Below are 26,607 nucleotides of genomic sequence, written 5' to 3'. Positions count from 1 at the left end.
GCGCTGGGGGCAGCCCCCGCCCTGCGCCTGCTGGCCGCGGCCCTGGGCAGGTGGCGGCAGCTGCGGCCGGTGCCGGGGCTCAGCCCCTGCTACCCGCTGCTGGGCAACGCGCTGCTGCTGGAGCGCACGGCGCACGGTAGGAGCCGCAGGCACAGCGGGGTGAGGGGGCTCCGCCTGCCTCTGTCATTGGCCTTGGAGACACGCCGGGGTAGAGAAGCCTGGAGCCGGCGCGCGGGTCAGGTCCCATCACGGATGCTGGAGGAAGCTGCCCCGGCCCCCGCAATCTCTGAAGGAGGCAGGAGGTGGGAACTGATAAGGGAGGTGGGAGGAGATAAGCGGTAAGAGCAGGCTCCGGCTTGTCTCTGCCTGGGCCTTCTGCCAGGACCCAAGGTCTTGAATAGATGTGCTGACCGAGGCGAATGGGGAGGATGAGGGGGAGTAGGGGTGTTGCCCCCACTTCCATTCCTCCTCTGCTTCTGCCACCCCACGGAGCTGAGGGTCCGGCCGAGCTGCCTGGCTCCGCTGCCAGAGTGGGTGGCAACTCGTCCTGCCTGCCCCTGAGGCCAGAGGGCCAGCTCATGACAGCACCTCCTTTTCATAATCCTAGATCCATCCTTACTTACTGTGCGCTCCCTCCTGCATCTGCCAGAGCTTCCAACTAAGGCAGATTCATGCCTGCTTACTCTCTTTCTAACTATTTGGCCTCCATAGGATAACACTCTGGCCCCCGGTCATAGTCTCATAGAAAGTGAGGGTTGGGAGGGAGCTCAGGAGGTCGCATCTAGTCCCCAACACAGAGGCAGGCAGTTATTTCGGGTGGAGGGCTGCTTACTGAGTTTTGGCAAGCCATTGAGGGCTGCATGACAGGCAGCCAGGAACAGATAAATGCAAATTTTCTAAAATTTTTAGGGGCCCTGTGGGCCAGATAGAATGGCCTGGCGGGCTGCATCTGGCCCCCAGGCCGCATTTTGCCCACGCCTGCCCCAACTAGATCGTCTCAGCCAGGGCTTTGTGTACTGGGGTCTTAAAAGCCTTCAAGGATGGAGAGTCCACAAGTTCTCCGAGTAACCTGCCCTTTACTACCCTCCTAGCAAGAGTTTTTTTCCTAATATCTAACCTACCCTTGCTGGAACTTGAAACATTGCTCCTTGTTCTCTCATCTGCCACCACTGAGAACAGTGTAGCTCCATCTTCTCTGTAACCACCCTTCAGATAGCTGAAGACTGCTATTAAATCCATCCTCTGCTCAGTCTTCTCTTCTCCAGACTACATGAGCCCAACCCTCTGAGCCACAACTGTCAGCCAGTGGTTGTGGATGTTCTGTCTGTTTAAACTGTATGGTCAAGGTCATACTGCCTGGCTGGATTTTGCTCTCCACTGAAGTGCCCCAGTGTGCTGCACAATACCAAAGCTTTGTCATCTTGAAAAATAATCCTTTACAACAGCAGATTCCCCCTCTATTATTCTAGGTCAGTGGTTCTCACAAGGGAGTTCCCCAGCCTATAGGTATGGCTCTGGTTCTTCCTCCCCAGGTGCATCACCTTGCACTTGCCGGTGTTGAATCCCATCCTATTCTCATCTGCCCACCCCTGTAACCTGTCTAGGTGTGATTGCAGCCTATTCCTTCCTTCTAGCATGCCCACATCCCCCCCACATCTTAGTGTCATCAGCAAATTTGAACAGGGTGCTATTTACCCCCTCATCCAAGTCTGATGAAGATGTTGAACAGTGCAGGCCCAAGGACTGTTTGTTTGTGTTTTATTTTTGAGCCCTAAACCTAATGTCTCTCTTTTGGAAGTTATCCATGATTATTGGAAGTCAGAAAACAGTTTCTCTTAGTTTGATGCAGAGTATAAAGGTGGTTGTAACGAGGAAGACAATACTATAAAGACAAAAGATCAGATTCTGTCATTGGCTTACATACAGACATGGCACCTGTTTGTGTCCCCAAATGGAAACACACACGCATTCTCAAGGCAAACATCATTACGCTATCATGTGTTGTGACTCAGAACTAATCTGAGAATAACAGTGTCAGAAACCTTTCATTAACTTCAATGAGAGGAGGATCTGGACCAAGATGTGAGCACCTCCCACAGTACAAAGGACTGGGAGAACATAAATATTCTGCTCTGAATGCTGTTTATAGAGACTAATATGAGTCTCTTAGCTATTCTTATGTTCTAATATTGCCATGGAATTTTTTTGTAACAAAGGTGCTCAGATTTTCCACTTGCTCTCTCAAATGGACTCAGTTAAGGCCTTGCAACTAACATGGAATATTTAGTGCTTAGTAGATGATCCTTTACCGCCTAAGGTTTTCCTTCCATCTGCTATCAGTGGTGTTGGTCAGAAAAGTCATTACTATGAAGATGGATGCATGGTCAATGCACCCGATAGGTTTGCTGAATACATCCTTGATTAACTATATTGATTAGTCACATAATCTCTGTGTTCCTGTGTTACCCATAGATAAAATATGGATAAATATTCTTCTTTTATTTTATTTTATTGCTTGTCCCATCTATTTCTGTTAAAGTTGAGTGCTGTCTTTTTGTATGTATCTGTAGAAAGCCTATTTTAGGAAAGTCATCAATTTGGTTGGGATGACTAAGTTTCTTGCTAATAAATACTTAAAAGATGTGTGCTTTGTCACAATACCAAAGCTCCAGCTGCAGTAATGACAGAAGTTCTATTTCTGTTACTTTCCAGTGTTCTTTGAAAAAATGATGCAATGCTGTGAAGAAAACAGGAATCAATCACTGTTAAAACTTTGGATAGGGCCACTGCCTTGTGTGCTCTTATATCATCCTGATACTGTGGAGGTGAGTTTGCCTACTCCTCTTGAATCTGTGATTGTGGGCATATCTGGTGATGTTACTAAACATGAGTCAGTCCATAATTGGAAGTTTGGAAACTGGAAATTTATGTTGTTTAATCTGTAGAGTGCATAGTTAACATTGAAAAAAGCTGGTCAGATAGCCCTGTTACCAGTGACTAAACCTATTAGTTGGGGTGAGATTTTTACACTTCATGCTGGTCACTCCCTCTGTTCAGGTGTATTGAGAAACTACCCAGTGGGCGCATCTATGAGACATTTACTGCGCGGTTAACATCTTGGTGTCTACACATGTATCCCTATTAGGCTGGAGTAAACAAATTTATGGAGTAAAAAACTGTAGCAGTTCATGTGTGATGTTGGAAGGGCTGGCTGGGGCATGATGGTGCTTCACTGTGGGGGTGCCTGCCAGCTAGGCCCTCAGTGAAGCTCCCTTGTGTCCCAGCCACCCCTCTGCAGCATATTGAGCTGGGGGGAACAGCCCTGGGCTAGCAGGCTGACTCCCAGGGCCCCCTGCCAGCAGGTGCTGTTTCAACCCAGCTCAACTTGTTATACATGGATAAACTCTGGAATTTGCACCATAGTTTCTTGCTCCCAGGCTTACATTCAAACAGTGTGCCTGGGAGCAATAAACTCTGGTGTTTATTCATGTGCCTTAATTTCTCAGTTGCATTTGTATCAGTTGCATCTCGCAGGAGGAGATTGTATGTTATTAGGGAGGGACATGGGTATTTTCTATTCAGTAGGTGCCTCTACACATTGCCGTAAGGCAACATTGCTATGATGCCATGCAATAGTACATCCCTGAAGTACTAAATCACAGCACAGTAACCACCCATACTACACTGTACGAGCAGCACATGCTTAGATTTCCCTGCTATGTTGCTATAGCTGTGCACTATAAATGGGCAGCGTGCTATTATGGAAACATAGCTAGTGATCACATGTAGACCTATGTGATCATTACATCACCACAGCTTGCCGTACGGCAATGTAGTGCATTGCTATGTCGCTGTATGGCAATGTGTAGACACACCCAGTAAAACTGAGGAACAGTGTCTTGTAGGATTTGCAGGTTGATGGAGCATGCAGGGTAGTCCTAAATGGTTTTCGTTTCTTTGGGGATAAATGTAAATCTTGATTCCCTGTTTTTAGGCACCAAGTTATGGATCAGGCCCCACTGTGTTAGGAAATGTACAAGCACAGAATAAAGAGATGGCTCATCCCCCAGAAAACACATGATCTCTTATTAGACACAGATAGACAAATAAGCAAGAATATAACAAGGCAATATTAGTTGAGGTGATAGGCAGTAATCATACATCTTCTAAAAGATATTCCTCCCCCAATCTTTTTCTCTACTGGCAGGTTATTTTGAACAGTTTGAAGAATATAGACAAATCCTATACTTACCAGTTTCTACATCCGTGGCTTGGCACAGGACTTCTAACAAGGTATTCCAAAGTTATGTGGGGTTTGATACTTAAGTTTATAATACATCTTATACTGTTAATGTAAACTATAATGTCTTAAAGCTTTTTCTTTGCAAATGAGGAGCATAATAGACTAATTTAGAGTGTTTATAGTATAACCTATGCAGGTATTAGCTCACATTTCCTGCAGTATTGCTCTTCTCAGGACATGGAAAAGAATACAAGTTCATGCTTTGCAAGGGATACAGGTAGGACTTTACGAGGCCGTGCTTGCAAGTACAGAACTCAAGTTTTCACAGGTATCAACTACCTTTAACTATTCAAAGAAGACTCTTCCAAGTATAGCTCTTCAAAATGTAATATAAGTCCACATGGCACTTACAGTCTTATTGATCTAGACATCGTCTATGCTCATCCCCAACTCCATGTACCTCAAGGAGCAAAACTTGGCATACTGCACAGTTTGTACATAAACTTCTGCCTTGAACAGTGGAAGTAGTTCACAGCTATACTCCTAGGACAGATACCACTGAAAAGCACTAGACAGACTCTTCTAAACCACACATTTTACTATATTTTATCAATGAGAGTTCATGGCCAGACTGAATATAGTCTATGATCATTGAGTATTGCAAATCAATAGGAAGAGACTGGTTTGTAATTACTACAAAGCAGAGTGCAAAGTACATCTGTGGAAAGAACAGCACCAGGCCCACAAATGGCTTGCAATGCAGCATGAAGCATGCCTCCTACCATTAGGTAGCTAACACTAGTAGGTAGAAAAAACAGTAGTTTCTGAAAAGTGCATACATTCATAGACTGTGATGGGTCAGTATGTTCTAACACTGACATATTCTGTTTCATAAATAAGCTTATTGACTTATAAGTGAGAGACAAATTCACTTATTTCCATCAAATTCAGTGTATTTGGCTCAGTGAGGTATATTTAGCTACACTTGTCTTTATGCAACATAAATGAATCTTACCTGCAGCAGGTACTTGCAAGGTATTTAAAAGTACCATATTGATTCAAATGTAAGACAACCTTGATTACAAGATGACTCCCAATGACTAGGTTTTATATTTGGGAACTTAAGAATTTTCTAGGAATAGAATCTAATTATAGCATTTTGCCTTGAATTTGCCCCTTTTCCACTGGTACAGTAGGGAAAATAAACCTGAAGGACTCTGCTTGTCTCCAACTTTATACCTACCTAACCTCCTTACTGTCAAACCCTATCCTCCCTGAGAACGTGAAAATGAGAAGCAAATTTGAAAAAACTGACCTTGAAAATAAACATAGCTATAGTAAATTGAACACCGTAACCATAGACTTAGTTCATCCAGAATTGATGAATATTACCTTTATTGAAGCTGCTGCAAGTTTTAGCACAGGTGCTCCATAAATATACTATTACACCTACTTATATATAGTACAAACTAGAAACTACATGATATTAAAAGCCAAACAGCTCATGATTTACCACATAATTCATTGGGCTGAGCTCCACCAGATTGAACAGTGTTTGCAACCATGGTGATGCCATTGAGCAGTGCTGACCTGTATGTGTATGTACTCTAGATACCAGCTGCCACCCCCCTCCCCAGGATCCACATGCTAATTAGCTGCCCACTTACAGAATTGTAGAAAGTTAGGGGTGAAAGGGACCTCAGGAGGTCATCTAGTCCAACTCCTTGCTCAAAGCAAGACACTCCTCAAGTAGATAATTCTAGCCAAAGCTTTGTCTAGCTGGGTCTAGAAAACCTCCATGGATGAAGCTTCCACCACCTCTCTGGGTAACCTGTTCCAGTGTTTTACTACCCTCCTAGTGAGAAAATTATTCCTAATATATAACCTAACCTTCCCTTGTTGCAAGTTGAGACTGTTGCTCCTTGTTCTGTCATCTGCCACCCCTGAGAACAGCCTAGTTCCATTCTCTTTTGAACCCCCTTCAGGTAGTTGAAAGCTACTATTAAGTCCCCTCTCAGTCTCTTCTTCACTAAATTAAATAAGCCCAGTTTCCTCAGTCTTTCCTCATAAGTCATGTCCAGTGGCAACGCGTAGGGGGTGCATGTGCATCCCCTGAGAGCACTGGTGTATCCCCTGTCAGACCATGCTCCCCGCTTAGGCGATGGGCGGGGGCTCAGGTGGGAGTGCTGGTGTCCCCCCTGTGAGCGTCAGCCAGAATGAAACAGTGAATGAAGCAGCTGCAGCTTCTGGGAGCTCCACAGCCACTTTCAGGTGAGTGTGATCAGTTGCAGGGGACCCCCCTCTCTCCAGTCGCTGACTGGTCAACAGGGGGACATGTGCCCCCCCCGCCCCAACTCAGATGGCACCAGTCACCCATGGTCATGTCCCCTACCCCCCTCACCTTTTTTGTCACCCTTCGCTGGACTCTGTCTCCAATTTGTCCATGTCCTTTCTGTAGTGGGGGCCCAAAACTGAACACTGTACCCCAGATGTGGCCTCACCTATGCTGAATAGAGGGGAATAATGAGTTCCCTGGACCTACTGCCAACACACCTACCAATGCAGCCCAGTATGCCATTAGCCTTCTTGGCAACAAGGACACACTGCTGGCTCATATTCAATGTGTTGTCCACTGTAACCCCCAGGTCCTTTTCTGCTGAGCTTCTGCCCAGCCAGCTAGCCTCCAGCCTGTAATGGTGCATAGGATTGTTCCATCTTAAGTGTAGGACTTTGCACTTGTCCTTGTTGAACCTCATGAGATAGCTTTTGGCTCAATCCTTCAATTTGTCTAGGGTACTCTGAATCGTAGCTCTACCCTCCAGCATATCTGTTACTTCCCACAGCTTGGAATCATCTGCAGATTTGCTGAGGGTGCACTCCATGTCATCTTCCAAGTTGTTGATGAAAACATTGAACAAAACCAGCCCCAGGACCGACCTCTGGGGCACTTAACTTGATTCCAGCTGTCAACTAAGTATTAAACCATTGATTACTACTCTCTGAGTAGTCACTACCATTTAGCTAATTTAGATGGGTTACATTAACCTATTCTAGGTGCCACTACTTTTGTGGCAATGAGGGACTGCTTTCTCACCTTTCCCCTCAGCCTTTTGGATAAGAGCAAGTAAGACTAGGTGGGCATCTGAACTCCAAGGCTTTCATGAGGCCTGAGGATGCCACCCCCCAAAAAGTAGGTTTGTATCAGCATTTTGGCACCAGAGAAGGATATCTGAACTTGCTCTGGTCTTTCTAAGTGCTGGCCTAGTATTGCAGTACTTCCAAGCCCAGTGCTTGTTCCCCTCTGGGAGAACAGCTGCTCTTTTTTTTTTTTTTTTAAGGGCTGTGCACAGAAAATAAGAGGTTTCCATCTGCATCTTTGTCCAGTACGGGCCATGTGTTTTATAGTTGTGCTTAGTGTTGGGTGTGTTTAATTGGGTTCATAGTTGGTCTACATTAGGGTTCATAGTTGGTTTACATTACTGAGCACATGCTGGTTTTGGCAGCAGTTTAATGCTAGACAGTGTATTTAATGAGGTTTCCTTGTAATTGAATGTAAGACGAGTGACTTTTCCCCATCCATGCTGACTGGGGGGGAAAAAAACCTCATCTTGTACTTGAATAAATATGGTAATTATTAGGGCTGTGTGAAACTGCACTGTTCTGTTCCAACTTGAGTTTCGAGGTTTCGACAGAACAGCGTTTCGTTTTGAATTTCATTTAAATTTGAAACAGCTGTTCCATTTTGCTTCATCGAAACAGTGAGGCTGGTTCGATGCTGTTTTGATGTTTGGCCCATTAGCTATAATGGAAAAGCTTGAAACAACCTCTTTCATTTGGCAGACAGATCGGGGCTGCGGGCCCCCTATCTGCCTGCTTGTGCCTGCCAGATGAGGAAGGGAAGCTGGTGCTACCGCCTGGGACTGGGGAAGGGAACTGAGCCCAATTGCTCAGTCCTCATCCCCCACGCTAGATCTGGCTGGGGATGGGAAGTCAGCCCAGCTGCTAGATCTGGGCTGGGGAGGAGAACTGAGCGATTGGGCTCAGTTCCTTTCCCCAGCCTGATAACAGTGCTTGGGAGGGGAACTGAGCCCTCTGCGCTGTGATCAGCTTCCTGCAGCCGGGTGGCGGGAGATGGGGAGAGCCAGCCCTAGTTCTCCCGTGTCTCCCACCACCTCGTGCTGGCTGCTTTGAAATGCGAAATGTTTCGAAACTTTCAAAACTTTTTGACTAGTCTCGTTTTGTTTTGAAGGTGTTTTGAAGCCCTTCATTTCAATTCGATTTCACTGTTTCGAGCTCGAAATGAGTGGAAACAGTGTCAGATCAAAACAGCTGGCGAAATTTTGCACAGCCCTAGTAATTGTGTGTCAATAGCAACACTAATAGTTTATGTTCTCAAGTGGATATTCCAACTGCAGGGGAAGAGAGACCATATGAAATAACTATAGAACACAGAATCTTAAGCCAGACACTGTTTATACTTTGAAAATGTGCAACCTCAGTTCAGGTGCATAATAATAGTTATTGCTCATGTATGACTTGATTATAAATGAATACATGTTGTTGTGTCTAGTTTACAGATTGGGAAGCCAAAGGAAACTATAGTGATTCCCACAAAAGCCATAATAAAAGACTGTTCCTTCAGCATATGTGATAAATATGCACAATTCACAAATACAACCCCACCCCCCATCATTTGTATAGCTTATAAGCAAAGGCAGCTACAACTATGACTTTGACCATTAATGTTTGAAAACTTCCTTTTCACTTACCAGCAGTGACAAATCTATGACCGGAACCCATCTCTCTTGACTCTTGGTCCAAAATTTGCTCTGCTGACTCCTGTACAGTTGCTGGGGTATAGAACAGATCAAATTTTATATTTAGCTCATTCTCAGCTCCTGAGGCACAGTATAACTTTTTTGCATAGTCATCAGAAGTCTGCACAACATGCTTCTTCTCACTTGCTTTATCTCTGTCCCAGTGAAATTTGAGCTCTTGACTGTCTAGTGGCCCAGTTTCCATGGGGAGAAGATGGTGTCCCTAACTATCCTGTCTGTAGTCTGGTGATTAGGATATTCTTCCGAGGTATGAGTGATCTAGAACCTAGATTTCCTTGTTCTTAGGTAAGGTCTTTACCCAGTAGAATACTAAGTAAAGGAGAGTAACTTATCCTGTCTGCTTCCACTTCCTGCCTGTAAGGAAAATAAAAAGTGTAAGCCAATTTTCACTTGTTTTGCCACCACATTTGCCACCCCTGAGGGCTGGATCCAAAGCATGGAGCAGTGCCAACTAGCCTGTGGGGCTACCTAAAGAGCTGGAAATTTGGCAGAAGGATGAGCAGTGGTGACATTAATTTCTGCAGTTCTTGGAGCTGCCAATTGCTGCTAGTTCCACTGCCAAATTTCTGGCCAATGGGCAGTCTTGTGGGGCAGTTGACACAACTCCACACTCCTTATCTGGCCTATAGGGCTGTCTGGAGTCAGAAACTTGGCAGTGAGACAAATAGTAATTGCCATTGGTTTGGGAGCCTTGGCAATTAATGCTGCCACCACTTGTCCCACTGCCAAATTTCTAGCCCTGCAGGCAGAATGATATAGTTCTGCAGTCCATACATTTGACATTCCTGCTGTAGAGAATACAATGTGCGAGTTGTTCCTGGCATATATTACTTCTGCAAGCTTGAGTCTTGGTCTGGCTCATTCCTGCAGTGTGTTTCCCAAAGAGCACATGGCTGTAGGGCTAGGTGGGATCACAGGAGTGATGTAGGGAATTCTGGGGGAGGATGAACTAGCTCAGTGCAGCGGTATTGTTTGTATTTCCTCAGGAAGCAGTATTCTGACCAGGTTCGTTTAATTTAATTCATACTTGCCCTGTTGATGTTGCTCCATGTATTCAGAAATTTAGAAGTGTGCCTTGCACTCAAAAGCTCATCTAAATCTACCCTAAATATGCAGTTGGTCTAATAAAAGATATCACCCACAAAAATCTTGCCTCTTACATGTTTCCTAGACCATCACAAATACAGCACAACTCTAACACTGCCATAAATCAACAGAGTGCTCTTAGTTATCATTTATGTAGATGTGCTGACATAGACTACAGAGGCTATTGGCAAGTAAAGTTTAGCTTTACTAATAATGGTACTAATTGTAAATGTTTGAATGCTAGGAAATGTATAATCTACTGAACACCTCAACAAACACTTTGTTTCCTTTGTGATATATTTTTCCCTTATGTTGTAATATCTAACTATATTTTGTAGCACTGGAGATAAGTGGCGTTCCAGGAGAAAAATGATAACACCCACTTTCCACTTCACAATCTTGGCTGATTTTCTAGCAGTTATGAATGAACAAGCCAATATTTTAGTTCAGAAGCTTGAAAAACATGTTGACAAAGAACCATTTGATTGTTTTCTAGACGTCACTCTGTGTGCTCTGGATATCATTTGTGGTAAGTCCTAGGTACGATTCAACAATTGCTAGGAAAGTGTAGTAAATGACAGCAATACAATAATAAAGAAACTTCCAAGTACAGTGTTGTAGTGGTATTGGAGATCAATATGGAATATGAAATGAAAAAGAAGTAAGGGAAGATGAATATTAGAACTAGAATAAGAAAAAAAGAGTACATCTACAAAATAATACCCTGCCAAGGGAATGTAAATGATTCCAGTATTTGCAAGTACTGCATGACTGTGTTCATTTATTTATGATTATCTACCTCGCTAAATTTTCTTTTTCTAGAAACTGCAATGGGCAAGAATATTGGTGCACAGAAGAATAATGATTCTGAATATGTCCTTACTATTTACAAGTAAGGGTAGCTCTTTCAGGTCTATTTTCTAATTGTGTTGATTAAGATTGGCCCAAGCCAGCAGTAACACCTAGGTCTTACAAAAGCAAAATCCAGAGCTGTAGGACACCTGAACAAGAGCAATTTACCTCGGTACAGTAAGTATTACCTTGTACCCATGTATGGAAACAGGTGATGGAAGGAAGGATGGCAAGGTGTAATGGGGTGCACCTCCAGGGGTGGTCATGACACCCCTAGTGGCTGTACTACATCTGTCTGCCTACCCTGGCCCCCTAATGTGGCATCTCTTTCCCACTTGCCATGCCTTGATGTTAGTCTTAATATGCTGTTTAGGAGGTTGTCTTTGGGGTAACTGGGGCCCTGCCTTGATACCTTGCCTCCTCCCTCCTCATCCTTAGGTTACTAGTCTGGCTAGCATACATCGGGATCCATCCTTCTTTTTTCATTCCTGTGGCAGGGCACTGTTGGTGCCTACCAATCCAAGGGTTAGGCCAGGGAGAGAGCAGTTGCTTGATGAGGGCAGCCATTTAATACCCAGCTCTCTATGCTGAAGGGGAGCAGTTTGTGACCAGCCAGCAGGGAAGAAACATTTCCCTGCTGAGCTCTGTTGCTCCAGGAAGACCTTGGAGGTAAGGGCAACAGCTTATGGGGATGGTTTGGAGGTCCTGGTCCTGGGCATGACCTTAAACTTCACCCTGCTAGGGATGGGTGGCCTGGTGGGGCTCCTAGTGGTGTTGGAGCCCCCAGGAAGGGCAGTTACCTCTCCACGGAAAGGCCGGTCAGGGTGCCTTAATAACTAGCCCCCACAACTGGGTGGGTAACCCTATAGTAAGGCCTGAGAAGGTGGACCATGTTGGAGAATGTGGGCTAGTTGCTCAGAAGCCTGAATTGAGGCACCCTTGTCTGGTCAGTGCTGGGGCCAGGACCAGAAAGGTCAAGAAGGAGTGTGGGGGAGGGTGTAGGTGCATGTGTGGATGCATTTTTGGGATTTGTGGGGAAGGGTGGCTAGGTGTGGTGAGTATGGGGGTGGGTGGATATGGGGGGCTGAGGGTATGTGGGGGGCTGATGGGTTTGGGGTGTGGGATGATAGAAACTATGAAACTATGAATCTATGGTACATGTGTGTGGTGGGGTATATGTGGGGCCCCTCTGTAAGCCCCCCCACACATGCCCCGCCATTATGCATAGCCCCTGCCACCAGCAGCATGCAGTAGAGCCTCACGGTGGTAATGGCTCATGGCAGGTGGAGCCTCCTGGCGGCATAGGGTCCTGGCGAGCCCCAGGACTGCACATGGCCAGCCTGCTGGCTCCATCATTCAGGGCTTACATACAGTTCTGAGGTTCTCCATCTGAACCCCATGCTGCTGAAGCCCTGTGCAAGGAAGCTGGTGGTGCAGGTCATGGGGCTTAGCTGGAGTGGCAGAGCCCAGCTCCATAGCATGGAGCTCCCTGCCATTCCCTATGACCTGCATGTAGCAGTGAGCAGGGTCAGGCCACCGGCTCTATTGTGTGGGGCTCCCCACTGGAGGTGCGCAGTTCAGACAGAGAACCTGGGAACTGTATGTGAGCCCTGGGGAGCCCAGCATGATGGAGCCAGGCAGACTCCACACCCCCACTGGCCTGGGCTCCATGCTCTGGCTGCCCAACCCTGGGCCCCTGCTGGCCGTCGCCCCAGCACACTGGTGCAGGCCCTGCACTCCCACCCAGCTGCTGCTTTGCTCCCTCCTAGCATTTGCTTCCCACCTTCCACCTGCCCATCTGCCTGCTGCTGCTACTGCCACCACTTCCCCATGTGAGCACAGCAGGGGCAGCCAGGCTGGGTACAGTGAATTGGTAGATAGATATCGACCTGCAGACCAGATAAAATGGCTCATGTACAGTATTTTGCCTGCCCTTGGGCTAGGTTTTGTAGAGTGTGAGTCCATGGCCCAGGTTCAGTTGTTCTTCTTCATTTGGCCTCTGCTGTAGGTAGCTTTCCCCTGCTTCTCAAGTTGGGACCCCTCCTGGCAGTTGGGGCCTCTACAACTGGACAAGCCATCACTCTGATGCAAGTAATCTTTCTCCCTTTGGGGTACAAAAGTTCTGGTTTTAAAGGGGCCTTGCTAATTCTTCCTCCCCGGTCTTCTTTTCCCTTTAACAGGGTTAGGGTTCCCTATTATATAAGGGTATAGGAAAACATATACATTTTCCACATATGCAAGAGAGATATGTAATGAATGAATAAGTTCTACACCAACAGATGAACAGGCTGCAGTTGCAATTCAGCCAGAGCTGCTTAGAGACAGGAGAGATTCTGCAAGTTCAGAATTTCTATTCTAAATCAGAACAACACAAACAATCCCCATGGAAATAACATTCTGCTAAATGGTGTGTCAATTAAAACTTATAATACCCATAAAACCAAAAAACTTCATTTCAGTGCTGAACTCTTAAAATGTTATATGATATTTTTGGAAGTGTCATTTCAAAATTAAAAATAAAAACAAGATGTCTTAATAATATCAGAAATTTTCTGTTTTTGTTTTTTTAACTAAATTTTAGCAAACGTTGACATACTTTTCAAAAGTTTGTGACAGAAACTTTGTTTGTTTATTTTTTTTAGATAAAAATCCTGATGATTCCTGACAGTTTAAATTCAGCCCATTTCTGGCTAACATAGATTGAATAGGTCACCACTACCTATGTGACTCCTTTTGGGAAAGGAAGGAGCGGAACACTAGATCCACATAGCAGATTGAGCATAGATTACCAGTAGCTTGCAAACCAAATTAGAATGCAATGTTTTGCACTGCTGACTAAACACAGGATGTCACAACATGAATTTGATTAATTAACTTTAGGGGAAACATGTGTTTCCTATATGTCACCAGTGGCATAACTAGGATGCAAACCCTGCTGGAGAGTGCAGGGATGGGAGAGGGAGAATTATTTGAAACTCCCTCCCAGGGTACAGAAGGGTCATTCTCCCATTCTAGATCATAGAAGTGACTTTGAACTTGAGAACATTGGAAATCTGTGCAGAAAGTGGTGCAGGTATCACTAGAGAAGCAACAGTATGGATGAGTTCATTTCTCTTGAATTTTAATCGCATGGTTTTCTCACTACAAAATTATTTTGCCAGAAGTTCTCTGTGTTGCTGGGGTTTGTTCATTAGATGACAATTACAATGATGTTAAAATCAGAGGAAACATCATGTGAATTGTTAGATGAATAATTAGAAAGCAGATGAATAAAAAGTTCAGCTTTCCATACCACTTCACCAATACAAATCCAAATGAAAAGATTTAACATCAGTAAAGTTAAATCAGGTTTATACCACAGCAATGCTGAAATAATTTGGTCCTGAGTTTCCTTTCTTTCTATTGCCAAATATACTAGTTTAATATTACTTTGACATGGGAATAGATTTCACTCACTCTCTCAAACGCTGCTAAATTGCAGTAGATGCTTTTGACATTATAAATAGAAAATAATAATAAAAGCAGTTTGTACCCCTAAAGACAAAATGATTGTGTCCGCATCATAAAATGGTATTTTACATCAGTTTGGGGATATTTTGATTGCCTTAGGCTTTTAAGGATTCATTGTGATTGTGTTTTTGGCAATAAATATTAATTAGTGCTATTTTTCATATCCTAGAATGAGTGATATGATTCATCATAGACAAAAGGCTCCTTGGCTTTGGCCTGACCTTACATACCTTCTCTTTCAAGAAGGAAGGGAACATAATAGAAGTCTCAAAATCCTCCACAGTTTTACTGACAAGGTAATCTGTTATTCTTCTTTTCATTGTGTTCCAGTTAATGAAAAGAAGTAGATCAATGGAAGAGAGATCAAAATGTGATTACAGTGGCCCGCAGTTTAGTCTTTGAGAAGATCACCTTATCTGAGAGAGGTACATGATAAATGAACCTGTGGGTTTAAGAAGGTAGGACTAGCCAATTCCCAGTTATAAAACCCAGCTGGAAGTTACTTGGGCTAAGAATGCAAAAGGAGAGGGCCACAGGAGAGAGGTAGTCTTTGAAGCAGTGGGACTCTTAGGAAAGAGTCTCTGGGAATGGTATCCTAGCTTGGCTGGAGGAACTATACTGTTTGTCTAACTAGGGACATATGTAACATTTGAAACCTTTCAAATGGCTTTGAAAAACTTCTGACATTTTTATAAGGCTACTGTACAGGTGTGTGAGCAGGGTAAAACATTCCAAAGAGTGACAAACATAGACCTGTAGGGAACAGATACTGTTTTGTACCATTTTGTTCCACCTTGCATCTGTATGAGTCAAACGGTCCTCCAACATCCCAAATGCAACATACTCTCCTTGACTGTCTCCTAGGATCTCAGAATGTCAGGAGCAGTGGTGCTGGCAGTGCCTACTGTGCCAGGGCCCCCAGTACTCTGCTCTGAGACTACTAGCACTCGGGGCACCAGGGGGACTCCCTGCACCCTGGCTGTATAGGTCACTCCAAGCACTTCTGGAGCTGGAATCCCCCCACAACCTTCCTCACTCTTTGGCATTGAGTCCCCTCCACTCCCCCTGCCTGGGGTGGTGGAGAATAAAGCCTCAGTTCCCCAAAGTCCTCTCTTGCTTGGGGATATACTACTGCATGCAGCTGCGGAAACTTCGATGTGCTCCAGCCAGGGATCAGAACTAGGGTTGCCATCAGAGAGGACATTCCAGTTTTCTGCTGCTCTGTCCTCTATTGATATGAAACCCAATGCCTTTTGCCCTCTATTTTTCTCTTCAAGAGAAAAACAGAGGACATAAAGGCATCTGGTTTTGTATCAATAGAAGAGGACAACTGGACTGTCCTCTATGATGGCCACCCTAGTCAGAACAGGGGCTATATGTCTGTCTGGAGGCTGAAACACTACCTTTTTGAAACACTTCCTAGTCCTGTGAATCTCAAGCAAGGTGCTGCAGTACCCTGGGGTGCCTTGAGGACCTTTCAGGGCTGGTGAGGGTTGCCACACAATTGTAGTACTGTTATGTGTACAAACATGATTCACAAGATAAATGCAGAGGTTGCCTATGCACACGCTTCGGGGGGGGGGGTGGGGAGGCATTTTAATTAGAGGGTTCCCATATAGCTGCTCTTATTAAAATGGCTCCCTGTCATATGTATTAAGCCCTTGCACATTTCAAAATCGCCATGCAATGCTTTATCTAAAACTCATTTGATGAGGTTTGGATAAAGTGCCCCTGCGGCCATTTTGACATGCCCATGGCCTTAATACATGTGATGCTGGAGCATTTTAATTAGATGCAGGAATGTTTTAATTAGAGCATGGAGTAGACTCAGTGAATTGAGTCTGCTTCGATGGGCTCTAATTAGAACATAAAAAGTCACATCTATAGGCACTCAAAGAGGAATCCATAGTTCCTGACCTGTTGTGGTCTTTCTGAATTCTTTGTAACAGAAACAACGGTTTATTTTTTTTTGTAGTAAAAAAAAAGTGTGAAAACTAAAAGCTGGCATTTTCTGAGGGGTGCCTTGAGTGTATCAAGTGTTCTTTGAGTCTAAAGAGTTTGATAACCACAGTCTTAGCCTGTTATGCTTGAAAATGTTTCAAATGTGACATCTGCATGCACCTGAAATGTTATGTTAGAAAACCAAAGAACCCTGAAAGAGATATGGGCATGGCAGTGAGTCCTCTTGTGTTGGTAAGCTAGTTACTTTATACAATTTTTAGTTTCTAAAGGAACTTCCTGATGAAAAAAGTGTAACTCCATATGGGTAAATAGATTTAAATAAAGCTGTGAAAATCAAAGGAGACTCAGTCAAAACATACTACAAGATGGGATTATTTATCTTGTTGGTGTTGATTTATATTCTGTGACATGCAATAACATTCTGCAACACCATCTGATTGGTGCTAAAAGCTCGGAAACGAAGGACAGTCAAAATGAGGAGTCAAAACGATGTTTCTGTTAATGGTGCTTTGTGAAAAAGTAGGACTTAAATACTCAAATTCCATATGATTCACAACAATGCTGCATTCAAACAGTGCACAGTATGGGGAGCCAAATATTAAGGGATGGATATATTTGTCCCTGTCTGCCACTGATTTGTGCAGAATATGGTGTTGGGGATGGAATCAGTTTTTAAGTATGTGGGGTAGAGATTAGTTTCTACACATATTGGTAGACTGGAGAACATAAGCACTGTATCATATATATTTTTTACCTAAAGGTTATTACAGAAAAAGCTAGTGAAAAAAAAAAACCACGATGAAAGAAAATGTGACTTTGACAGTACCGGTGAACCAAATGAGTCAAAAAAGGGAAGAGCTTTCCTTGACATGCTTCTCAATGCAATGAATAATGAAGGGAACAAACTGAGCTACATGGATATTCGAGAGGAAGTGGACACTTTCATGTTTGAGGTATCCTGATGACCTGGGGACTTTCAGACTTTGAGATATTCTATTTACAAAATGTAGCTTTCCTTGTAGAAGAGAAGCTTTGCTTTTTCTTTTAAATCACTATAGCTATAAAAAACTAGGAGAAAATGAAGTTGGTGTTGATGTACACAATATAGCACAGAATCTCTTTCTTCAAAAACAGGCTCTTTCTTGTTCTGGAGAGAAGTGTGCATGTGCACACGCATGCACCTCTCTACAGAGCAAGAATTTGTTCTTATTTTGAATTGCAGAGCTGAAACAGACATGGAAAATTTCAAGCCACAAGTACAGTCTAGTGGTAACTACTCATTTGTTAAGACCCTGACATACTTGAGCTAGTCTTAGTCGCATAAAGTACTGACCGTGTTCTGTTGGACCTGATCCAAAGCCCATTCAAGTCTTCATGTTGACTTAATGGATATTGGATCACTCTCCTAATGATATAAATGACATAGGAATACATGGAAATGTAGCAACTGGTGTACCAGATCATTGGTCTATGAGCACTAATGTCTAAGGCACAGATGTCAAAGTTACATCTCCTGGGACAAGACTTGGCCCACAGAACACCATCATCTGCCCCCCCACCTCCAGGTGCTGCCCTATGGTCTCGAATTGACCTACATGGTGTGTATCAGATCAGGCCTGTGCACAGGGCCTGGGATGCAAGGTGCATACAATGCCCACCCTGGTTGGTCCAGGACACACTGCTGGCATCAGTCGGTCTGGGATCTGTGCTACATGTGGAGCTTGTTCTGGCTGGTCCAGGGTGGGTACTGTGTGTGGCATAGTCCCAGAGTAGGTGCCATGGGTGCTGGATCTAGCATGCAGGAGGGGACGTTGAATCCAGTCAGCAGAGGCTGCAGGATACCATTTATCCAGGTTGTGGACCAGTTCTGAGCCACTCATTTGGCCTATGAGGCCAGATAAGTTTGACACCCCTGGTCCAGGGCAACGTCTAGACTGTCTCTCTTCTAAATCAATGACCCACACTGAGAAACAAGTTCTGTTCCAACCCTTTCACTCCACATGCAGCCAAGCTTAACAGTTAGGCAGAGTAGACAGTCAGGCCCTTAGAGGGGACTTGAGCACACAAAGTAGTAAGAGACAGAGTACAGACATGGTCTACCAATGGTTGGTACCACATGCATACCACACTGGAAGCTGTGAGAAACCAGGAGACAGATTATTCTGTCAGAACTTAGCTGTGCAGGAAGGAAAAATGTGTTCCTCATCTTCTCAGTTAGTGATTGCCTTGTCTCTGGGTTGTAACCTTTAATTGTTTAGTTACCTACCTGTTGATGTGCCAATTACTGACACAAAGACCTAATCCTCTTTTAAAATATTAATTGGCCTTAGCACTCCTGACATCTTGGGCTGTAAGTTCTACAGGGTAGTTGTGTACTATGTCAAAGACTGTTACTTTTTAACAGTTTAAATGTTGTGGTAATCAAATTTTATCGAAACTCTTCCTTTTCTTTTATTATGAAAAGGGGTTGGTAGGCTAGAAGCAGTCATTCCCCCTCATTGTTCATTAATTGATCAAATCTCTTCTCATCAATGTCCTGTCTAAAGTTAGCAAGACTTAAATTTTCCTCATATTAAAATGTACTTATGCCTCTAAGACATACAAAAAACTAGAACTCTTGGTTTCAAAATGATACCTTTTATTAGACCAGCTGGGAAACTGCAAGGAGATTGATCCCAAAAGCTTGTAGAAAAGGACAAAGTCCCTTCATCAGGCTCTGGGAAAAGTGTAGATGGTAAAAAGTCCTTATAGATAGGAAACTTCATTTTTGCACAGACGGAGCTGAAAATGAATGGCTGTCCCTCTGGGTCCATGAGAGGTGTCTTTGTGAGCTGTGCTGAGCAGCTCTTTGATGAGAATTCCTTCCCTGGAGGTGTCAGATGGCAGGCAAGGAGGTAAAAAATCTTGTTGTTCTGCAATGAAGTTTAAAATCCAAAACCAGCTACAGTTCGGCATCTTCCATGTTTCAGGGATGTACTTGTAGCCGTGTTGGTCTGAGACAAGAAGACATACAAAAAAACTAGAACTCTTGGTTCCAAAATGAAACCTTTTATTAGACCAACTGGGAAATCCCAAGAAAATCAGCAGAAAAAGACAATTTTCTTGGGATTTCCCAGTTGGTTTAATAAAAGATTTCATTTTGGAACCAAGAGTTCTAGTTTTTTGTGTGTCTTCTTGTCTCAGACCAGCACAGCTACCAAATACACCCCTTACGCTTCTAATCACTTTCATTTGCCCATAAAGCATTCCTATTACTGTTATGCTGTTTGTGACAGAGTGGTCAGAGTGGGCCTGATTTGCCACAGCCATCCAGCTTGAAAGTGATCTAACATCCACCCTGAAGCTATAATCTGTTGCAGTACATTTTTTATTAACATTACTTTTATTAAATTATCTAAAATCTTTTAATATCAAAACCTTTTGTTGGACGTTCCCTTCCATCCTTTACATACACTACATGAATAGTTTCATTTTTTAAATATACAAGCTTAACAAAATTATATACTTCTGCTGTTTTGTGATAATTGATGATAAAGTGTTTTACATTTTCCAAGAGAGGGTAGAGAATACTACTAACTAAAACTCAGGAATCCTTAAATGATAAATAAATGCCCTTCCCACACTGACTTATGGCACAAATTAACATCTTTATTTTTATGAGAAACAAGTCGTGTTGTTGATAATATCTTTTATTGGACCACCTATGTGGTTGAGAGACTTAAACACACTTCCACAGTATTGCATTCTTCATCGGGTCTGAGGGAAGAAGCATCTACAACAATGATTAAAAAAACATTGAAGGCTGTGAAACTGGTGGAGAAATCCCCAGAGGTAGCAGACAAACAATTAACAGAAGAAAAGATGGCTTGGTTAGTGGGAGATTAAGACCTTTCAGAAGGGAAGAGGGTCACTATTGCTATAGTATGAAGAAAGAATTTCAGAAAACAGGTAGATTATAGTATATCACAAATTCAATACGAGCGTTCAATCCTTGGTTCTTAGTATCTAACAAACTTAAGAATTTTCATACCCAGGCTTGCCTTTTGAAGCTTTTTTGTAAACTTTTTTTGAGCATGAGGACAATGAGGTCAGAAACGACAGTTGTTTTGTGAGAAACGTGCTCCTACTAGTGTTTGCATTTCTCTCTTTTTTTTCTGTGAGAATTTATTCGGGTGAGTAGTTTCTGTCTAGTTTTATCACATAGTTGCCATGATGGTATTCGATGCATTGAATCGGAGCTATCACATTTTGGGAAACATGTAGGATCAGTGGATTCTGATAGGTTCATTGTGGAAGCTAGTTGATAGTTATAGCAATGGAGAAGTGTTGACAGCTTTTGCATTTATTGTTAAGGCAAGCCTGTGTCCTGTTTGATATCTCTTAAACAATGGGGAGTTTGCTTCTGCTCATGAGTTAAGCAAGGTTAGGAGACTGTTTGAAAGCCAGGAGCAGCAGGGCTTAGCATATTTCTCTCCAGGTCTGATCTTTTTTGAGTATAGGCTATAATTGCTAGGTGATTCTTCTAATTGGTTTCAGTGTGGGGTGGTAGCTGGGGTGTGAAGTCACAGTAGGGTTTCTTTATCTTTTGGAGCAGGTTACCATGGGGTATCTGAGTGACTCTTTCAAAGATATGTTTTATTTTCTAGGTGTCTTTGTTGTATAAAGGCAAATTTTAGGTTGGCAAGGTGGGTATCACTAGTAATCTCCTTAGAGCAGATGTGGTGTTATCTGAGTACCTGACTGTAGAATACAGTTTGTTTGGTGTGTTTGGAATGATTGCTTGTTTTGTGGCCATAAGTATGATGGTCCATGGGTTATTTGTCTTGGGTAGTCTGTAGGGTGCCATCCCACATGTGGATTCTTGTATCTAGAAAGCTGATGTTAGTGTAGAAATAACATTAAGAACGTTTGATCAAGGGATAATGTTAAACTTGTGGTAGAAATCAGTGAGTGAGTTCAGATGTTCAGTCCAAATGATGAAAATATCATTGATGTAACCCAGGTAGAGTTCAGGTTTAGTGCAAACTTCAAGATTGGTATGTAGGTCTTCTCTGTAGAATTAACCACAACAGATAGAAAAAGAGGCAAGAACAAGATTCTTAGAATCATAGAAAATGAAGGTTGAAAGGGACCTCAGGAGGTCATGTAGTCCAACCCCCTGTACAAGGCAGGACTACCCCCAACTAGATCATCCCAGCCAAAGCTTTGTTTAGCTGGGTCTTGAGAACCTCCAAGCATGGAGATTCCACCACCTCTCTGGGTAACCTGTTCCATTGTTTTACTACCCTCCTAATAAGAAAGTTCTTCCTAATATCTAACCTAAACTTCCCTTGTTGTAAATTGAGACTGTTGCTCCTTTTTCTGTCATCTGCCGTCACTGAGAACGGTCTAGCTCCATCCCCTTTTGAACCCCCCTTCAGGTAGTTGAAGGCTGCTATTAAATCCCCTTAGTCTGCTGTTCTCTAGACTAAATAAGCTCAGTTCCCTCAGTCTTTCCTTATAAGTAATGTCCCCCAACCCCCTCAACATTTTTGTTGCCCTCTGCTGGATCCTTTCCAATTTGTCCACAATTTCTTCCTCAGAGATTGACTGTAGAGGAACACATTTAAATCAGTTAATTAAATAACTGAAGATGGATGAAGAAAGGATTTTTACTAGCTTAATGTTCTGATCAGTTTTACTTTAAAAAATCTTAGTTGGCCTCTACCCATCTTATTGTGTAATTGGCTATTTTCTCTTGTTAGTTTTGGGTACCAAATTGCTGGGTGGATTAATATATTGTTAGCTTTTCTTCTTTGCTTTTGCAGTTAGTCTATGCCTCTCCTCTCAGAGCTGTAAGTATAGATACTTGTTTATGTATACCTAATGATAATACAGAATATCAACATAACTCTGCCTGTAGGGGCATGATACAACAGCTGCTGCTTTGAACTGGGCCATCTATTTACTTGGATGTCATCCTGAGGCCCAGAAGAAAGTTCACCAAGAATTGGATGAAGTGTTTGGTAAGTTTTAGCCCTCCCTGAGATGTGGGTATAAGCGCGCAAGTTTCAGTGTATCATATACCTATTCCTTTCTGAGTATGTATTCATTATAAAAACCTCTCCAGGGATTGCCACCTTATAGTGGTGGAGAGGCTTGCATGTTCCAGTGATTCTGAGAGCAAGGCCATCGGGAGCTTCATGTTTCTGGTCACCCATGGTGGCAAGGTCGAGGGGGAGGTTCCTGACTAAGACTGATCCAAGAAGACCTCAACAGCGTATCAGGCAGAAGACAAGTGTAACCCCCTTTTCAGCGACTGTGAAGGCGGATGAAGGCTGCAGAAGACCAAGGGTCTCTAATCATCTTGGATTCCATGCCATTGGACTTAGAACCCTATCTGTCAAGGACCGTGCGTTTTGTTGGCATGCGACATCCTGACGGTAAAAGAAGTCATGCACAGGCGTCTTCCTTATAAGAATCATACATTATAAAGAAAAAACCACATTATTTGATTATTTGTTTATTAGAGTTGTATGCTGCCTTTCAAAAATGGCTCATGGAAGCTTACATTAAAAAACAGATACATTATATAAACAGATAAAAATATTAAAATGAAATGGAAAAAATCCCCAGACACTGTCCTAAAACTCAACCCCAACAACTGAAGTCCTGCTCAAATTAAAAAGTTTTACAAAACCTCTAGAAGTTGTCCAGACTAGGGCTCTGATAGATCAGAAGGGGCAGGAAGTTCCAGAACTGAGGAGTTACTAGCAAGAATGACCTCCCACATTTTATTCTCTAAATGAACTTGGTACACAGATGCTACTTGCAGGAGGTTGTTCTTGGCGACTTTAGGGACTGTGATGGAACATAAAAGAGGAGGAGATCCCTTAGGTATGTATGGTTCAGGCCATTTAGGGCCTTACAGGTCAAAACCAGCACCTTGAATGGTGCCTGGAAAACTATTCAAAGTCCGTGCAAATTCTGGAGTACTGGAATAACATGCTCCTGGTGACCCATCCCTGTCAAGGCAGGGCACCACAGTCTGCAACAGTTGCAACTTATGGACATTCCTCAAGGGCAGCCCCCATGTAAGGTGCATTGCAGTCATCTAGTCTTGAGGTTACAAAAACACAGATGATGGTGACCAGATCCAAACCTGAAAGAAAAGGTTACAGCCTTCTCACCAGATAGAGTTGGTGAAAGATGGCAACGTTAAGATGGAGTCCTAGCCATTGCTGCAACTTGCAAATCTAAATGCTGCAAAGAATCTGGGAGCACATCAAGGAGTGTAAGTGACAAGGGGAGGCTGAACCCCATTGATGATAGGTGGTTCTTTTCCCACCAAGTCCTGAGATCTGCCAACAATAGTCTCCTCTGTCTTGTTTGGATTTAGCTTCAACTGCATCTCATTTGCATCCCATCTCCAACTGAAGCAAAGCACTGGTTAAGGACCAAGACAACAGAACCTGAATCAGATGAGAAAAAGAGAGAGAGCTGGGTGTCCTCCTCATACTAAGGGCATCACTCCAGATCTCAGGAGAGACAGCCACATGGAATCCTGGAGGACACCACAGGAAAGGTAGTGAGGGTAGAACGAACATTCACCCATTGTGGACTAGAAATGAAATACAAATTAGATGAAAGTACTGTAAGTTGGATAGGTGGATCATCCTACTCTATGAGTAGTCACCTTTGGCTCAATGTTTATTTGGGAGGAGGTATTCAATGGGGTTCCCCAAGGGTCTGTTTTGAATATGATATTTTATGATATCTTCATTAAAGATTTGGATGATAGGATTGAGTGCATGCTTAGCAAATTTACAGACAACATCAATTTGGGTGGAGCTACAGATACTTCAGAGAGTGGGCCAAGGATCCAGAATGACCTAGATAAACTGGAGAAATGGTCCATAGTCAATTATATGAGATTCAACAAGGACTAGCACAGAATCCTCCACTTGGGCAGAATAATTATGTGCACAAATACAGATGGGGGAATGGGCTAAGCTGTAGTACCACGGAGAGGGACCTGGAGATTACAGTGGACCATAAAATGAACATGAGCCAACAGTTTACTCTTGTTACAAAAAAGCCAAGAGTATAATGGATTGTATGAACTGGAAAGTCACTTGCATATCAAGGGAAGTGATCTTTCCATTCCATTTAGCACTGGTGAGTCCTAACATGGAGAACTGTGTCCAGTTCTGGGCCCCACAATTTCAAGAAGGATGTGGACAGTTTGGAAACAGTTCAGAGCAGAGTAATAAAAAAATGATTAGGGGCCTGGGAGACCAGATTTATGAGGAAAAGCTGAAAGAGCTAGGGTTATTTAATCTAAAGAAGAGAAGTCTGAGTGCGTATTTGATAACAGTTTTCAAATACATGAAGGGGGATTACAGAGAGGAACAAGATGGGCTTTTTTTCTGTCACTGTAGGGGAAAAGACTAGGAGCAATGGCTTTAAATTTTAGCAGGAAAAGTGTAGGATGGAGATTAGGCAGAACTTTCTGACTATGAAGGTGGTTAAGCACTAAAACAGGCCACCTAGAGAAACTGGAATCTTTATCCTTGGATGTTTTCAAGAGCAGGTTAGACAGAGATTTGGCTGCAGTGGTTTAGTTGGGGATGATCCTTTCCTAAGCAGTAAGCTGGACTACATAATCCTGTGAGTTCCCTTCCAGCCCTACTTTGCTATGATCATCACCCCTGGGATCTCTAATAAGATCAACAAAGTACAGTTTCAATTGTTAATCGTCAGACAAAAATTGTCAACCGAAGCCACAAGTGCAGTCTCAGTGCTATACCTAGGACAAAATTTTGACTGGCAGAGGTCCAGGAAACTGATAGTATCCAGATAGACCTGGAGATGGTGGAATCTCACTTGTTCAATGACCTACTCCAAAAAATGGGCGGTTTGGGAACAAGTGATAGCTAACTAGCAAGTCAGCATCAGATGATGGCTTGAACTTGTGCTTACACTGCATATACTCTCACTGTTTTGTGGATACAAAGACTTCAGAACCAGTTGGAAGGGGTACTAAGGAACTCATGAGCAGGGATCTGAGTTTTCAGCTTGCTGTGGGAAAAAATGTGGATTTTTTCCCTTAGTGGAGAAAAATTCATACTTTCTCTTTTAAAGGCGAAAACCACAGATTTTCTCCTTTTAAAGGATGCAGGAAATGGTGGGTTCCCCTCTGCTGAGTTCCAGGCTGCAAGGAGCTGTTTGGGGTTGCAGGGAGTGGGAAGAGGGCAATCAAGGCAGGAGGTTCTACATGCATGTGCATGTGCACATGCATGTGGCAGCAAGGCAGAAGTGGAGAGCAGCTCCTACATCTCCCTCCAGGTACATCTGTGTGGAGGAGGAAGGGGAACAGGCCAGGTATTGGGCAGAGGGGAGAAGGGGCACAGGCCACACTGGGAGTGGGAGCACAGGCCATGCAGGGAGCTGGGGTGGGGGGCAGTGGGTCAGGAGTGAGGGGCACTGGCAGGGCTGGGGGCGCTGAGAGTCTGGAGTGAGGGACACCAGCAGGGTTGGAAGGCTTTGGGTTGGGAGTGAGAGGCAATGGCATTGGCAGGGCACCAGCATACCAGAGCTGCTTAGCCCCACAAAGTGGGGGAGGGGGGTGGGAGGCAGCTGGACCCACATCCTGGTAAGCAATGTGGGTGGGGGGAGCTCTGATTTTCCATAATAAAGTGCCCAAAATCAAATGCCAAAAGTGATAGGTATTTAGAATTAATTTTATTATAGTGATTGAGATGCTGGTAGGCTTCCAAATTGCTTTAAAATTGTAAATATATCAGTAAAACAGCGTAATATAGTGTCATTTCATTTTAATCATGGAATAGTCACTGAGGATCTAGTCAGGGAACTTCTGGAGGGACTGGATGTATTTAAATCAGCAGGTCCGGACAATCTCCACCCCAGGGTGGTGAGGGATTAGCTGAGGTCATTGCAAGACCCCTGGCACGGCTTTATGAGCACTTATGGTGCTCTGGTGTGGTGCCAGAGGACTGGGAGAGGGCCAAAGTAGTTCCCATCTTCAAAAAAGGGAGGAAGGACGACCAAGGAAACTATAGGCCAGTTAGTCTTACCTCGATCCTGGGTAAGCTTTTTGAGAGAATTATCCTGGCA

At 43.6% G+C, this 26,607-nt stretch overlaps 1 protein-coding gene across 1 annotated transcript in view; it reads left to right on the top strand.

Moving 5' to 3' along the window:
- Positions 1-6: 6 nt before the first annotated feature.
- LOC109322023 (cytochrome P450 4V2-like) overlaps positions 7-26,607 on the top strand; it is a gene marked incomplete at its 5' end in the record, with an annotated part of 32,928 nt that continues 6,327 nt past the window's right edge. Inside the window, 9 exon segments of the mRNA XM_019552821.1 lie at positions 7-136; positions 2,713-2,825; positions 4,208-4,293; positions 10,506-10,696; positions 10,990-11,059; positions 14,699-14,825; positions 17,252-17,278; positions 17,280-17,444; positions 22,394-22,496. Of these exon segments, the coding sequence (XP_019408366.1) occupies positions 7-136; positions 2,713-2,825; positions 4,208-4,293; positions 10,506-10,696; positions 10,990-11,059; positions 14,699-14,825; positions 17,252-17,278; positions 17,280-17,444; positions 22,394-22,496 (1,012 nt within the window).

This window comes from Crocodylus porosus, unplaced genomic scaffold (assembly GCF_001723895.1).
Source record: "Crocodylus porosus isolate Cpor-Errol unplaced genomic scaffold, CroPor_comp1, whole genome shotgun sequence".
Lineage (NCBI taxonomy): Eukaryota > Metazoa > Chordata > Crocodylia > Crocodylidae > Crocodylus > Crocodylus porosus.
This window is presented reverse-complemented; position numbering and strand designations above follow the sequence as displayed.